The 17,599-nt window shown below is 45.2% G+C and overlaps 1 protein-coding gene across 3 annotated transcripts in view; it reads left to right on the top strand.

Annotated features, from left to right (window-relative positions):
- Window positions 1–17,599, top strand: part of PPP2R5C (protein phosphatase 2 regulatory subunit B'gamma) — a 179,711-nt gene that overhangs the window by 103,976 nt on the left and 58,136 nt on the right. For all 3 annotated transcript variants that reach the window (XM_024201468.2, XM_024201470.3, XM_024201469.2), the window contains 2 exons: window positions 31–161; window positions 4,646–4,705. In XM_024201468.2, the coding sequence (XP_024057236.1) occupies window positions 31–161; window positions 4,646–4,705 (191 nt within the window). The remainder of the gene's footprint in view (window positions 1–30; window positions 162–4,645; window positions 4,706–17,599) is intronic.

Below are 17,599 nucleotides of genomic sequence, written 5' to 3' on the forward strand. Positions count from 1 at the left end.
TTGAGTAAAATGTATCTTTCTTTTTCACAGCTTTTAGAACTCTTTGACAGTGAAGATCCTCGGGAAAGAGATTTTCTTAAAACTACTCTTCACAGAATATATGGGAAATTCTTAGGCCTAAGAGCTTACATCAGGAAACAAATTAATAATATATTTTATAGGTATGTCACAGCTCTTTATTTTGATACATATGATTAGATACGGTGATTTAGACTTTTTGGTCCCTTATTAGCAAAATCTTAGTTATTTCATTCTGTGTAAACATGTTTGTGCCTAATAATATTGGCATCTGTTTAATTAAGCAATTCTCAGTGGGATCCAAATCAGGGGAAGTATAGCATGTGATAAATGTTATAGCTGCAGTTTGGGTACATTTGAGATTCTGCATTTACATCAGTTTTGTGTCAACTTGACTTTTTATATAGTGCTTTATCAGGGATGAGTTGTTTGAATGATAGCGCCATGTTACCGAGTGCAGTGCATATTGTAGTTGTTGTTGTTGTTGTTGTTATAATTATTTATTTGTAATATCATAGAACGTAGATACATTTGTTTCAGTTTTTCATAATATATATCTATATCTATATATCCATCCTGGGGACAGATATGGCAACACAAGTGAAGAAAATACATGTGCAGGAACTCACTTCAAAGGGCAAGTTCCATTTCTGAGGGAAGCAAGTACAATTTGAGGTGCATAAGGAAAAGATATCCAATTAGGGGTAGTCCTGATAATCGGTGTCAAAGCACCGCAGTGGTACTGTTGCCAAAAGTGTATTTGCTCTTGCAAGAAATAATAATAGTAATGTCTTTGCTTCCGCCACTTTGGTTGTGAATCAGGGTTATTAATTTTCTTTTGAATATAGAATCATATATCCAATATTCATAACTGGATAGTTTTAAGTTCTCAGACTTCCCGAGAACTCAGCACAAACTCAGCTCCAATTGGAAGGTTGGTGAACTGAGGCTGAGCTATTTTGAAATGTTCTGCCCTAGTGTGTGTTGTAGGTACACAATTACTCTTTAACTGATATTATGCCTATTTGCATTATTGCACTGTTACCTTAGTTTCCTTCCTATCTTCACTTTAGATAACCAAATCAATAATGTTTATAAATTCACAAGCTTAAGGAAATGGTTGAGGAGTAACCTAAAATATACTACTAAAAATTGAGTCCATTATAGTGAGCCGTTTGTATGCTAGATTTCAATTAAATAAACATTAGACCTTGTCAGCTAAGTATTATATTAGTATTGTTTTCAATAATGTTTCTGTTTTCTCTGGAATCCAGAGAGTATTTTTAGGAAACAGAACACATTGCTTATTTGGATTTTTGCCTCCAGCATATTTGGCTTAGAATAAAAATAATGACTCCCTGAACACTTATAAACATTTTGATAGAGTTTTTGTATTGTCTGTGGCAGTAACCACTAGAGTAAATGGATAGTGATCCCCTCTAATAGTTATTGTTACATTGGCCAAACTTTGCATGCGCGTACACATACACACCCCAGTTCAATAAACACAGATGTAAATTCAGAAGGTCAGAGTATGTCTACATTGCAATTAAAAACCTGCAGCTGGCCTGTGCCAGCTGCCTCGGGTAAGGGGCTGTTTATTTGTGGTGTAGATATTTGGGCTTGGGCTGCAACCCAAGCTGTGGGACCCTCCCACCTTTCAGGGTCCTAGAGCCTGGGCTCCAGCCCTAGCCCAAACATCTACTTCTCAATTAAACAACCCCTTAGTCCAAGCCCTGCGAGCCTGAGTGAGCTGGACAGGCTAGCCATGTTTTTTTAATTACAGTGGAGACATACTCAGTGGGGTTGCAGTTCTGAGTGCAGCAATAGCAACCCACCACAAAAACATAGAGCCAGTTTCTGCCTCCCTTGCTCTTGTTGAGTAGAAACTTACTACCATGAAACCCTGTTTTAATCGATACTTGCAGAGCACTGCTCATAGATAAGGGTAGCAAAATCTGGCTTGTTAGTAAGTTGCTCCATATAAAATTGCTACTGCAGTAATGTACCATGTAGAACATTCTCAAAAAGCAAAGTTGGAGAAGGCTTTAGAAATTTGGAAGGAATTTTAAGGAGGGAAGGGAAAAGCTAAACTTACATACCTTGAAATTTTTCACAGGAAACACAGTTCATGACTGTTTCCAAACTTACAGTTGACCTATATCAGCACCTCAGTGTGACATGATATTAAAGTGTTAAGTGGATTTCCAAGCATGTAGGGGCAAACAGCTGGTATATATGGGCTTCATGTTAGACAGGATATGATTGATATATCCTTAAATATGGACTAATCACTACTCCATTTGCAAGTAAGCAGTTTGCCGCACAATAGGGTCTCAGTACAGGTTCCACAGACTTCAGCTTTTGAAGCCATGCACTTTGTTTGATGCATCTCATTTTTCTGTAGATGTATATGCTGTATAGCAGTGTTACTTGTATCTAGCACATTTTCTTGTGTCTCTGCCCCTTGTGTACTTTTCCTCCTAAAAGCAAACATGTGGCCCCTTGAAGAGAATGGTGTCAACTGCACAAAAGCTTTTTGCCAGTTCAGGTGTAGAGGGATCTTATCGCTAGAAAAATGTTCCTTTAGAAAAATGTTCCTTTAAAAAAACTGAGGAACTGCCTAAAAAGAGTGAGTAAGCCTCACCTGCTCTGTCTTCATGCAGTGGTTCTTGGACACTGAACCCCACTCTTTCTTAGACAAAGTGCTGTTAAGTTTTGTTTCAGGGAAAAGGATTTCAAGAAAAGACAGAAAGGGAATGCAAATTTGCTTATAATTTATTTAACCAATAGTTGGTTTTGTTTAAGTTAATGCTGGAATGCACAATTTCATGAAACAATATATCTGAAATGTATCCTAATGGAGGTTTATTCTGCCATTTTTTTCTGCATTGGCAGTGTTTTAATGTAATAGAAGTCAAGATTTCAAATCTAGTCATTTCTAGTAGTCTTTTGAATGGCCCATTCACCTTTTTTTAGGTTGTAGAAACAATGGATGGAATTTTTTTTCACTTTTCTGCTTCTGTTCTGAAATGTACATAAGGAATGCTGTAGTGAAATCTAGATTATAGTATACAGAGCACAGAGCACCCTTCTCAGCAAAGTATAAATAAGAAGCCTTCTTTATCTACCAACTGAATTCTCAAGGACATAGAAACTAGAGTCTTTATCCATCTCAATAAAAACAAATCAGTATAGAAATTTTGTATAGGACTTCTGGGCATAAAATTCTAAGGAGAAAAATAAGTTTACAAACAAGTTCCTTCAACTTCTTAATCCTTGAATTTAACTGAAAGATAGTTACATGTACATTTTTTAATGTAATGTACACCTCTCTAAAACATTTACTTTGCTCTCATTTGGCATGATTCTGCAGGTCCTCAGTGTAACTCCCAGGCCAGGTTTAAGCAGAGTTTCTTTTCTTGCTTCCTTGAATCATAAGCTAAAATTATGTGTCTGTCTGATATTGGGATATGGATTTTAAAGTTTTTCCTTGTGTATTTATTACTTTTTAAATATTTTCTTTGTTTTGGTGTTTAACAATTAAATGAAATTAATGTTATCAAATAAAAAGGATTTTCCTGCCAACTTCATTTTCAGCAAAAAATGTTCTCATCTGAACCAAGTTACTTTTTCTGAGGAAAATAATACTCAAAGCAAACTGTTTTGAATCCATTCTATAAAAACATTTTAAAATGGAAAACTGTTTTCTATTCTAAATTTTATTGATGAAATTCTGTGATGTGTTTTCAAAACCTATCTAAAGTATAAATTGGACAAACGTGGAGCTTTATAGTTTTGGAAAACTTCCAAAAAAATCAACCAATTGTGCCTTTCCACCAAAAGAGAAAACATAATGTGAAAGCTTGACTTGTCCTATTTATTACTGATCATCTTGCAAACAAATGTATAGTGCAAAACAAATCTTTTAGATCGATATCTGGGAACTATTGGAACACCTCACACCCGTTTGCCTTACAAATGGGAGAATAAATTATAGCATCATGCTACACGCTCAGTATTGTCTTAATTTTAAAATATAATTTGACTGCATTCAGTTTTTGATCATTACCCCTGCATAAAATGTGACAACTGGAAAAGCACAAGGATGTTTGCTCGTTTTTTCTCATCAGTGTAGGTGGTTAGAGAACAGTAACTTACTGTGCCAGTTCAGTACAGATGGATATGCCATTGATAGCATTACTGTGCAGGGCATGCAGTTCAGCTACAGAACAGATGTTGCAAGGAAGCAAAAACAACACGAGTATCTTGTAGTCCTAGGACCTTTTGAGTAGTGTAAATTTTAAAAATAAAAGCATTCAAAGTGGCTACTTATTGCTATCAATAGATCATTTTGTAAGCACAGCAAAAAAGCAACTCTCAAGATTTAATTATCCAAAACAATCAAATATATTCCTGACTTGTACATACTATATTTTTAAAAATGGGTTTTTCAGCCTGCTGAATATAAATGTTGGTACACTGTCTGAAGTACTAATTTTCCACTTCACATTTTTCTGACGCTACATGAAACATCAGATAGATACAAAGTCATGTCTTGGAGATAGGGCTGTATGCCTATATATAGTCAATACTGACTGACTAAAACTGTATTTCATTTGTTTAGGTTTATTTATGAAACAGAACATCATAATGGCATAGCAGAATTACTGGAAATATTGGGAAGGTAAGTTACTGGTTGTATACCATAAAATTCATCAAACCATTAAGAATTTAAAAATTGAATAGGGGCTGGAGAGAGACATTTTGAAGAAATGTATAACTTTGTATAGTTTGGCAGAGTTATAACTAAGGAGGGAATATGATAACCATTTACTAATATTTAAAGGGTGTAAACGCCAGTGAGAGAGTGTAATTGTTTAGGTCTAAAGTGTATGTGGACAAGTTTAGCTATAATAGATTAAATTACAGAATATCAAAATGAAGTCCTAAACACAAGATCTGCTTGTTCACAAAGGAAAATCTCAGTGCTAGAATGATTTACTGGAGAAGATACTGTAGAGAACTACCTTGCACCTCCAAGGCAATAGACTGCATGACCTAATAGGCCCAATCAATGTCTAATAGCTGTGATTATCTGCGTAAGATTGCTTCTTATTTCACGTTCCACAATATGTTGCCAGGATGACAGGTTTAAAGTAAATAAATGAAGAAACTGTAAAGTTTAATAATTATAAAAAAAAAAAAAGCAGCTTTGGTTTTTTAATAGTTAATATAAGACATTTAGGTTGACTATGTTTGGATTAAAAAGTTAGAATCATGTAAAACAATTATTAGTTAATATTTTTGTAGGTATTTATACAGCATTTATTACCACAGTTTACGCATTACACTCATCACTGAGTAGTGGGAAGACTTAAGTTCCCATACCAATGCTCCCCTCTCCCCCTCAGTCAATGGGGAATATAACAGAATTCAGAAGGGGTGAGGGAGATTTAAGAGCACATAGTGGCAAGATGGGGGCTGGCCCCTCCTCCTCTTTAGGTCCTCCACCTTTCCATTAGGTGGGGCAGGGGAGATGATGCTAGTGGAATAGTTCTTGCATGTCCCCTGTTCCTCTGCCCATTAAATTCTCCCAAGCTTTCAAAAACTTCTTGCTTCTGTTAACTGCCCTGGCCTTCCTCCCTTTAGTTGTAGCATAGAAGTTATGGTTTTATGATGCTGCGAGTCTGACAAGTTGCCTCTTTTTGAGATGAGGAAGTAATATTTCTGGCAAAAGGTCTGGTGGGCTCGCAGCGTCATGGAAGCACATTTGGGCTGAAAGCAATAGTATTTGAAAGTTTAATATTAGGAAAGAGGAAGACTGTTTAGCTCACTGCAACTTGTGGCCAGTGGCCAGAGCAGATAAAAGCTAGAAGGACCAGCTCCCAGAGGTAAACAAGACCCTGGATTTTGTTAGTGGACCTTGTGCCTATAGGAGAAGGGGAGACCTGAATTCTTTGTGGACTGAGGTATCTATCCCCTTGGTAGCATCTACCTCCCCCCATGTAGGGAAAGGGAGCAAGGATTCAGAAATGAGCTCAGTCCCAGGGGTAGGCTGAGAAGGTATACTCTGAGTTATTGGCTCTGTGGTGGGAGCCCGATAGCCCCACACTGGAACCAGTTAAATGCTCGGTATGTGAGGGCAGAGGGTGGGCACATAGCACCCCATCCAGTGTTAAATTAACGAAGTTGGGACCTGACTCTTAAATCTATCCCATGTCTGTTGTGCATACAGTTGTGTGTCCTGATCAACAATAGAATTGTCTTTCGAGGGATCATATGTTAAACATAGATTATCAGATCATTGGAGTACTCATTTTATGTTAATCTCAGCTCACAGTAAATGTTAACATTTCATCTAAAAGACCTTAAAATGCTTTTGAAATTACAATTTGTACAATTTTAAGGAAGAGAGCCTTTATAATCAAAACTGATGTGCATTTTTTCAATTCTGAAAGTACCTAGCAAACTCTTGTTTTAAACAGATTCACACATTTTATACTACAGTAACGCCTCACTTAAAGTCGTCCCAGTTAACGTTGTTTTGTTATTACGTTGCTGATCAATTAGGGAACATGCTCATTTAAAGTTGTGCAATGCTCCCTTCTAACGTCGTTTGGCAGCCGCCTGCTTTGTCCACTGCTTGCAGGAAGAGCAGACCCCCTATCAGCTCCCCGTTCCCCTAAGTTCCCTGTGCCGCAGCTGCCCAGCAGGCTAGCAATTGCAGCTGTCCCTCCCCCCGCTGCCATGTGCTGTTCCTGCCCTCTGCCTTGGAGCTGCTCCCCGAGACTCCTGCTTGTTCTGCAGGGGGGTGGGGGGGAGAGGAGAAAGAGGGGGGCTAATTTCAGGGTGTCCCCCTCCCCCCTGCTCCTGCACCCCGCTTATCCCATCTTCCATAGAGCGGGGGGATACACCACAGGGCTCAGGACGGAGGGAGTTGGGCTCCAGCTGGCAGCAGCTTCGGGCTCAGCAAGCTGATCTAATTAACAAGGCAGTGTACTTAAAGGGGAAATGTGCATCTCTCTCTCTCTCTCTCTCTCACACACACACGGTGTGTGTCTGTCTCTTTCTGAGATGCTGTCTCCCCTCCCTCCATTCCTGCTGCCTTGTAGAGTGTGAGAGTTAACCCTTGAGGGCTCAGCCAATTGCTAGTTCATCATTTAGCAGTAAGGCATTCCCTGGGAAATATCCCACCCTCTGACTCCTCCACCTCAACCAAGCTTCACAATCATCATCACTGTGTACCAGTATTAAATTGTTTGTTTAAAACTTATATCGTGTGTGAATATGTGTGTGTGACTATATATAAAATATAGTCTTTTGTCTGGTGGAAAAAAAATTCCCTGGAACCTAACCCCCTCATTTACATTAATTCTTTATGGGGAAATTGGATTCGCTTAACATCGTTTCGCTTAAAGTCGCATTTTTCAGGAACATAACTAAAACGTTAAGTGAGAAGTTACTGTATATGCATGGGTAGATATACTCCTAAGACTTTTCAGATACTTAAATGTTAGAATAAAATAAACAGATTAGTGAAATTTTATAATTTACATTGTGTGCATCTACGTTTGCTAGAAAAACATTGAAATTATAGCTGAAATAGCCTGGACCTATGCATAGGCTTGTCTAGAATAGTTATTTATTCATCTTATTTATTGAAATGTTCAACAAGTAAAAGGATTCCAAAGTTAACAGTATTTCAACATATTCCAGAAGTTATTTACAATCGAGTAATGCTGATCAACAAGTTACAAAAGAGAGAGCAGTAATTTGGCTTTCTTGAAAAAACCCAAAGAAATGCATATTCATCAGGTCATTAACCTGTTTCCACTGTATTAGCAGAAAATACAAACCGATGATTTCACATCTCTAAGGTAGTTCTCAAAATGAAGCTCCAAAAGATATGCTTTTAGACATGGCTCCCACAAAACTAATTGTACCGTTGGAATGCAACATAAAAGTATATAAAATTAAAAGCATGAATAGTTATTACTGCCTTACTGTTGAAAAGCTGCCCCAATGTTGAAACTTCTCTGCCACGTTATTACTCGGTCATCCTGCTTGCTCCCTCTAGAAGGTATGGAACAGTTATTAGAACTATTAAGTTAAATACAAGTACTAGATAAATATTTCACATTCTCCTCAGCTGGATGAAAATTAGACTGTTTTTTTAATCTAAATACCCAGTACTTAAATTCAGATTTTTGAACTGTGAATTCTTCCATATATGGCAGGTGATCCACTTTCCTCCCCACTCTAAGCAAGATTTTTGTGGAGGAGGCTGCTGACATACAGCTCCCTCTAGGTAACAGGTTTTTCTTCTTCGAGTGCTTGCTCATTTCGATTCCATTCTTGGGGAGTGCGCGGCCACGTGCACAGTTGTCTGAGATTTTTTTTTTTTTTTGCCGTAGCGGTATCTTTAGGGTCAGCAGTGGCACCCTCTGGAGTGCCACATTCATGCGTCGGTAAATTAGGCATCACCAGCCCTACACCCTCTCAATTCCTTCTTACCATCTGAGACAGTTGGTCGGAGCACCTTCCCCTTGCCTCTCAAGTGGATAGTGTTTTTTTCTAGCATTTAGTGCTTGTTAGCTTTGTATATAGTTTGTTTACAGTAGTTAGTGGTGTTAAGTACTGTAGTTAGTAAGTTAAAGTCCCAGCAGGGGACGGTCCCTGGGTTCTATGCCTTGTTCTGCCTGTAATAGGCCTATGCCCATTAGCAACCCCCCATAGCAGCTGCCTAAAGTGCTTGGGAGAGTCGCATGTGAAGGACAAGTGTTGCATTTGTAAGAACTTTCGTCCTAGAACTCAAAAAGAGCGCAACATTCATCTAAGGGCCCTCCTCATGGAGGCTGCGATTCGCCCAGCATCGGAGCCTTCCCACTCCGACTCTACACCCAGCACCTCGGCATCGGTGTGGCGGGCACAGCCAGCACCGAGTTCCACCCAGCACCGCTCTCCTTCGCTGGTGCCAAAGAGCACCTGAAGGAACGAGACTCCCCGGCACCGTGCAAGAAGGATCAAGGGCAGTGTTCCCTCTAATTTTTTACATCCATGTGCAGAATGAATTCTGTTGTGTGTGCCAATATGGAGGTAATGTGTGGTGGGGGTGGGGCTGAGGGGTTCGGAGCGTGCCAGGGAGCTCAGGGCTGGGGCAGAGGGTTGGGGTGTGGGGGGGTGAGGGCTCTGGCTGGGGGTGCAAGCTGTGGGATGGGGCCAGGATGAGGGGGCTCAGGGCTGGGGCAGAGGGTTGGGATGGGGGGGGTGAGGGCTCTGGCTGGGGGCATGGGCTCTGAGGTGGGACTGGTATGAGGGGTGTGGGAGAGGGCTCAGGGCTGGGGCAGGAGGTTGGAATGCGGGGGGGGTGAGGGCTCTGTCTGGTGGTGAGGGCTCCAGGGTGCAGGCTGCCCCGGAGCTGCGGCGGAGAGAGAGGACTCCCCTGCGCGGCCCTTGATAGCCTGCTGTGCGGCTGCACAGCTTAGAGGGAACTTAGGTCCTGGGGAGTTGGGCAAAGGACCCAGTTCGGCCCGTCCGCCCACTCCGGATCCTCAAGGGGGTTCATCTCATGCTGGACTACTCAACCCCCTTAAGGATCCGCCTTTGACTCCTGGGAGTGGTAGGGGACCCGGCACTTGGCAGGGTTATCAACGTCTGAGGGCCTCCTGGCAGCCAGGGACCAGAGAATCCTCCCGGTGCTGCGCACAACGTTGGATACAGCTAAGTCTCCCCAGGCCAGTAAGCCAGCCATGAGACCTCCTCAGAGGGCAGCCAAACGCCATTGGTCGCCAGAGCAAAGACAGCGTTCCCTGTCCCCACGGCTGAGATTCCCGACTCTGTAACCTAGGTCTCCTGTCAGACAGCCCAAGTCACCAGCACCACCCTCGCGGTCACCATTGATGCGGCACGGATTGCCCACAGTGAGGCGTCAGTCTCTGTATGACCCACGCCAGTTGTCCTCCCGCCAGCCAACTCCCTGGCGCAGATCTTTGTTGGTGCGTCGTTCCCCCCGGGCATGAGACTGGTTCAGCATCGGTAACCGATTTCCCCATCTAGGTCTTTGGCAAGGCGCCGATCCCTCTACTCAAGCCATCGCTCTCCCGCAGCTACGGTCAGCCTCTACAGCCCCACCCTGGTCACCAGAAGGGGACTCGTCCGGATTGGAGCGGGATTTCAGCCCCTCACCGTGACAGCAGCAGCGGCCCTTGTGGGCACCTGAGGCTGCCTCAACTCCCACATTGCCAAACTAGGAGCAGGGCCAGTGGCCTGCACAGTGGCCATATTGGAACGTGTGGGGCATGCCAGGCATGCCGATGCCCTTCTCGCATCTCTCTTCCCTTGCTGCCTCGGAGAAGTAACCCCTGGCACCGATGGCCCTGGGCTCAGTGCGTGGAGTGGAATCCGATACTGGGGTTGAAGAGCAGGTATCCACTCCAAAGGAACCTTTCCCTACAGGGGACAATGTCGCAGGCCCTCCCCCGGTAGTCCAAACCTTGTCCTCATCGCCAGAGGTTGTGGTAGCAGGGCCCTCGCATGCCAGTCCACCGGATAACTTTAAGGAGCACCAAGCCCTGCTCAGGAGGGTGGCCTCGAACTTAGGCTTGGAGGTGGAAGAAATGGCAGAGCAGTCTGACACTTTATTCAGCATGCTAATGGCATCAGCCCCCCGCGTGGGTCGCATTGACTGTGCACAACGGGGTTCTAAAGATAGCCAAGGCCCTCTGGAAAACCCTGTCTTCTATCCAACCCACCTCCAAGCAGGCTGAAAATAAATACTTCGTCTCTGCTAAAAGGTTTGAATACTTATATACCCGCTTCCAGGTCACTGGTCATCTCGGTGGCCAATGAAAGGGACAGGGAAGGGCAAGCCAGTTCCACACCCAAAAATAAAGACTCCAAGAGGCTGGACCTTTTTGGAAGGAACGTTTATTTGATGGTCACACTTCAGTTTAGGGTGTCAAACCACCAGACTTTATTAGGGAAATACAGTTTTAATCTGTGGGACTCCCTCAAAAAGTTTGACTCCCTGCCCCAGGACTTGGGCCAGGAGTTTACCACCATTTTGGAGGAGGGTACCTCCAGATGGCCTGGGACGCGGCCAATTCAGTGGCCAGGGACGTTGCCTCGGACGTGGTAATGTGGCGCAGTTCCTGGCTTCGATCTGCGGGACTGTCCCAGGAGATGCAGTCCTCCATCCCGGACCTTCCGTCGACGGAAGGGGGCTCTTCTTGGAGCAGACAGATGCAAGGCTGCATGGACTCAAGGGCATTAGAGCCACCTTCCGCTCACTAAGCCTGCAACACCGCAGATGGTGGAAAAAACAGTTCAGGCCGTCCCCGCCTCCTTGGCAGGGCTCCTCTAGGAGAAGGGATAAAGACTCAGGGTTCAGCCGTCATTGCCCCTCCACCTCCCATTTGCCTGTCCAGCCTGGTCCAGCAAAATACCAAGGGGGCCAGAAGCACTTGTTTTGAGGGTGTGCTTGAGGACGGCGCCCGAGTCAGTTCTCAGGATCCACCCTACTCCTTACTCAACTACCTTCCGGTTGGCTTGGTCATGAGTAACCTCGAACCGTTGGATGCTCAGTATATCATCTCTGGACTACACCCTACAATTCTCAGCTGCCCCTCCCTCCCACTCCCTTCCCCGCCCCTCTTCAGGGAATTTTCTCATGAGCAACTCCTTGTTCAGGAAGTAGAAAGCCTCCTACAGCTGGGAGCAGTGGAGGAGGTCCCTCAGGACATGAGGGGGAAAGGGTTCTACTCCCACTATTTCTTAATCCTGAAAGTGAAAGGGGTCTTAAGACCCATTCTGGACCTGTGACACCTCAGAAAAAATCTCAAAAAGTTGAAGTTTTGCATGGTCTTCCTAGCCTCCATCGTCCCTTCCCTGGATCTCGGAGACTGCTATGCCGCCCTCAACTTGATGGACGCATAGTTTCATATCTCCATTTTCCAAGGACACAGATGGTTCCTCTGTTTTGTGGTGGGCCAGCGTCATTTCCAATTCATGATGCCTCCCTTCGGATCTCAGCAGCCCCGCAAGTTTTCACAAAATGCATGGCGCCAGTGGCTGCTTACCTGAGGTGTCGAAGGGTCCTGGTTTATTCGTACCTTGACGACTGGCCCATCAAGGGCAGATCTCGGGATCAGGTTCAAAGGAGCCTCGATCTGGTACGTTCCATCTGCCATGATCTGAGCCAGTTAATAAAAAGAAATCGACCTTAGTACCGGTGCAATACATAGAGTTCATAGGGCGGTCCTCAACTCCACAAGAGCCAGAGCCTTCCTTCTGGAGGCCCGTTTCCGAGCCATGTCAGACCTGATCTTGCATGTGAGGGCCCACCCGCTCACACGTGCCTGAGGTTATTAGGCCACAAGGCAGCCTGTACTTACGTAATCAGTCACGTGGAAGCGTGGTTGTCTTCGGTCTACATCCCCAACAGAACAATCTAGACCGCGTGGTCAGGGTGCTGGATCACATACGGTCATCCCTGAAATGGTGGGTGGACCCTGGATCAGTGTTGCAGGGAGTTCCCTTCGCAGCCCCGTCACTGACACTGGTCTCTGATACCTCGCATCTGGGTGATCTCAGAACACAAGAACATTGGTCGCAAGACGATCGCTCCCTCCACATAAATGTCAGAGAGCTCAAAGCAGTTCGCTTGGCCTGTCAGGCTTTCCTGCCTCACGTGAAGGGCAAGGTGCTGCAGATCCTGAAGGAAAATACCTCCGCAATGTTTTACATCAGCAACCAAAGCAAAACCCCATCGTCAGCCCACTGCCAAGAAGCTCTCTGGGACTTCTGTGTGCAGCATTCCATTTATCTCATGGCCAGGAACGTGTTGGCAGATCACCTCAGCAGGACCTTCTTGTCTTGCCACGAATGGTCACTCCATCTGGAAGTGGTCAGCATGATCTTCCAGAGGTGGGGAACTCCCTGGGTGGATTCATTCATGTCCCGGCAGAACAGGAAGTTCCACGTGTTTTGCTCGATTTTGGGGATCAACAGAGGCTCCCTGTCAGATTCCTTTTTGCTTCCGTGGTTGGGGGCCCTAATGTACTCCTTCCCACCAGTGCCATTAATCCACGGAGTCCTTGAGAAGATGAAACAGGACAAGGCGAAGGTAATCCTGATAGTCCTGGCTTAGCCTCGCCAACACTCTGCTGGACCTCTCAGTGGTGGCTCTGCTGCAGCTGCTCCTCTGGACGGATCTGCTGTCTCAGAACCACAGCAGTCTTCTGCACACGAACCTGGCTGCCCTGCACCTGACAGCTTGGCTGCTGCATGGTTGAATGCGGAGGAGCAGGAGTGCTCGGTCTCCCCAGGTGGGTAAACCAGCCATGAGACCTCCTCAGAGGACAGTCAAACGCCATCGGTCCCCGGAGTAGAGAAACGGTTCACGTGCTGGGCCTTGAACCAGGGTATTTTGCCTGACCTGGCCTCATTGCAGTCGATCCTGTACTACCTTCTGCACCTCAAACTCCAGGGCCTGTCTCTTTCATCAGTTAAGGTTCACTTGGCCACTATTTCAGCCTTCCACCCTCCATTCCAGGGCAGGTCAGTCTTCGCTCATAACATGACAGTCTGGTTTTTGAAAGGTCTGTAGTGACTATCCCCATGTCCATGACCTTGTCCCTCCTTGGGACCTGAATCTCATGCTGTCACCACTCACGCCCCCCTTCAAGCCTTTGGCTTCCTGCTCCCTTCTACTCTCATGGAAGGTCTTGCTCCTGGTAGCAGTAACGTGTGCGCATAGGGTCTCTGAGATTAGGGTACTTACCTTGGAACCACCCTATATGGTGTTTTACAAGGACATGGTCCACCTGTGACCGCACCCGGTTTTCCTGTCCAAGGTAGTTTCTCAGTTTTATACAGGCCAGAATGTATATTTACTTGTCATCTTTCCAAAATCTCATAAGTCGGATGAGAAGCATAGATTACGCTCTCTGAACCTCAGGAGACTGCTAGCCTTTTACATCAAAAGGACCAAGCCATTCCGTAAGTCAATGCAGTTCTTTTTCACGGTAGCAGACAGGATAAAAGGTCTTCCAGTGGGGCCCCCCCCCCCGAGAATTTCATCATGGATCACCGCCTGCATCCGTTTTTGCTTTGATCTGGCGAAAGTGCCTCCATCGGAGATTGTAACTGCCCACTCGACTAGGGCGTAAGTCTCGTTTGCGGCTTTCCTGGCTCAAGTGCCGATTCAAGATATCTGCTGGGCTGCTACCTGGTCATCCATTCAAACGTTCATGTCTCATTTCACACTTACCCAGCAGGCCTGAGACGATGCTGGCTTTGGTAGAGCAGTGTTACAAGCCGCACGACCATGAACTCTGAGTCCATCTCCAAAGATACTGCTCGTGAGTCACCTAGAATGGAATTGACATGAGCAAGCACTCGGAGAAGACAAAATGGTTACCTACCTTTCCTAACTCTTGTTCTTCGAGATGTCTTACTCATGTCCATTCCATTACCAGCCCTCCTGCCCCTCTGTCAGAGTTGCTGGCAAGAAGGAACTGAGAGGGCTAGGATCAGCGGCGCCTAATATACCGATGCACGAGCGTGGCACTCCAAGGGGCACCACTGCCAACCCTATGGATACCGTTAAGGCTAAAAAAATTTCCTATGACTGTGCATGTGGGCACACACACACCTAGAATGGACATGAGCATCACATCTTGAAGAACAACAGTTAAGAAAGGTAGGTTATTCTTTTGTTCTTGTTCTTGTTGTGTAATTGCTGTAAAAGGCAGCTCAGAGCCAAGACAAAATTAATTTTGAGCCCTTCGTAGAGACACCACTTGGATCTTTGTTATAAAGAGCTGTTTCCTATACCAACAATCAGTCCACAATGCCCATTCCAGAAGATTGTCTAGGTAAAGGAGTAAACCAAGGGTATGTCTACACTATGAAATTAGGTCGATTTAATATAAGTCGATTTTTTAGAAATCAATTTGATACAGTCGATTGTGTGTGTCCCCACTTAAGACCATTAAGTCGGCAGAGTGCGTCCTCAGTACCGAGGCTAGCGTCGACTTTCGGAGCGTTGCACTGTGAGTAGCTATCCCACAGTTTCTGCAGTCTCCGCCGCCCATTGGAATTCTGGGTTGAGCTCGCAGTGCCTGATGGGGCAAAAACATTGTCACGGGTGGTTTCTCGCCTTTTTTCCTTGGTTACCCGTGCAGAGGACATACCACGGCAAGCATGGAACCCGCTCAGCTCACTGTCACCATATGTCTCCTGTTCTGCTGGCAGACGCGGTACCTTGCAGTGCTACAAAGACAGTTAGCAAAGACAGTTAGCAGCCGTATTGTACCGTCTGCTGCTGTCTCCGGGTTCCTCCTGGCCAGTCTCGGTGAGGTCGGTCAGGGGCTCCGGGGCAGACATCGGTGCTCCTGGCTGGCCTCGGTGAGGTTGGTTGGGGTGCCTGGACATAAATGGGAGTGACTCCAGGTCATTCCCTTCTTTAAGTTTCGTCTAATGGAGATTCAGTCCTGCCTGGAATATCAGGCAAGCCTAGCAAAGAACCAGAGAGGCAAACGGCCGCTCCGGTCAGAGCCCGAGACATCCCGCTTCTATGATGAGCTGCATGCCATTCTAGGGGGTGCCCCTACAACTACCCCACCCCTGTGCTTCCCTCCTCCCCCACCCCTCCCGGGCTACCTTGGCAGTTATCCCCCCATTTTTGTGATGAATTAATAAAGAATGCATGAATTTGAAACAATGACTTTATTGCCTCTGCAAGCGGAGATCAAAGGGGGGAGAGGAGGGCGGTTGGCTTACAGGGAAGTAGAGTGAACCAAGGGGGTGGGTTTTCATCAAGGAGAAACCAACAGAACTTTCACACCGTAGCCTGGCCAGTCATGAAACTGGTTTTCAAAGCTTCTCTGATGTGCAGCGCGCCCTGCTGCGCTCTTCTAACCGCCCTGGTGTCTGGCTGCGCTTAATCATTTAGTCTTTTAGAACGGAGTTCTGATAGTATGGATTCGTCTCCCCATACAGCGATCAGATCCAGTACCTCCCGTTCAGTCCATGCTGGAGTTCTTTTGCGATTCTGGGACTCCATGGTCACCTGTGCTGATGAGCTCTGCATGGTCAACTGTGCTGATCAGCACGCCACGGTGGCCAAACAGGAAATGAAATTCAAAAGTTTGCGGGGCTTTTCCTGTCTACCTGGCCAGTGCATCCGAGTTGAGAATGCTGTCCAGAGCGGTCAAAATGGAGCACTCTTGGATAGCTCCCGGAGGCCAATACTGTCGAATTGCGTCCACACTACCCCAGATTCGACCTAGCAGGGTCAATTTCAGCGCTAATCCCCTCGTTGGGGAGGAGTACAGAAATCTATTTTAAGAGCCCTTTAAGTCGACAAAAATGGCTTCGTTGTGTGGATGGGTGCAGGGTTAAATCGATCTAATGCTGCTAAATTCGACCTAAACTTGTAGTGTAGACCAGGGCCAAATTATGTTTTTGTCTTTTGTCTTTGGATCCTAGTCACATTGTGAATTTTATTTTCCATGAGATAATTCTTTAAAATATTAAATGTAAAAAAAAGCCAAGACACCCTGTTTATTTAGCTTTTCAGTCATACTATCAGCAATATGTGGTGTCAATATTAACTTTATCCTTGTAGCCTGGCATAGCAAAGCACAAATGCCAGCTAAAAGAGATTTTGATTGTGTCTGTTTGGGATATAATGCATTACGAGGTGACTTACTGAAGGAACAGAAAGCCCTTGTCCTACGCTGCCTGACAATTGGCAAACTAAAGTCACTCCTCTCCTTCTGTTCCATATCCCTGTATCTTCCTTAAAGGCACACCATTAACTTAAACAAAAAAAACAATTGCACTTTCAGGAAAAACTTATCTACCAGACATCTAAGATTAGTACTCACACAGTTGTTCAGAGGCTTGCAGAGAGCTGGCCAGTGACATGGCACTGACTGTCCATTTCTGGCTGCTAAATAGTATTAACTGGTGCTAAAAAAATACCACTTTTACTTGTAAGCAATTACTTACGTTGCTATAGGGACATTACATAATCCTGAATGGAAGGGCAGACAGTATTTCTATTAAGATGTAATTCACACTGCAGAATCTCCTGCTTTGGAACAAAGGCTTGAACTTTTGCAAGGGTGTTTGCCCTTGTGTCAGGGGATGTGCCTTTTGCTGTCTTTGTGAAAATGTACTCAAATTTGGCCAAGTTAAAAGCTTGTGAAAAATCTCAGACACAAGAACTGAAAGTAGGGAAAACATCTTTCCTGTGCTCTCAGTATTCCCCCCACAACTGGTGCCCAAGCAGCAAAGTGGTGAAAGAGGAAACTGCCTGACTTTAATGCAGAGGGGTGAGGGTAAGGCAGGGAGTGGGGCGCTTAGGAGTGGGAGTATGTAGATGTAGAGGGGTGAGTGGGGCAGGAGCTGGGGGTGGGAGGAATGGTCAGGCTCAGTGGTGGGGACAGACTGGCTTGAGACACAGGGGACAGAAGGATCTGTAACACTTAAGAACCCAAGAATCCTGAGTCTCTCCATTCTTCTTCTGACAGGAAATAGTTGTGAAACCCACTCAAAAAGTTTGTTCTCG

Source organism: Terrapene carolina, unplaced genomic scaffold, assembly GCF_002925995.2.
Source record: "Terrapene carolina triunguis isolate 2854851 unplaced genomic scaffold, T_m_triunguis-2.0 Scaffold96, whole genome shotgun sequence".
Taxonomy (NCBI): domain Eukaryota; kingdom Metazoa; phylum Chordata; order Testudines; family Emydidae; genus Terrapene; species Terrapene triunguis.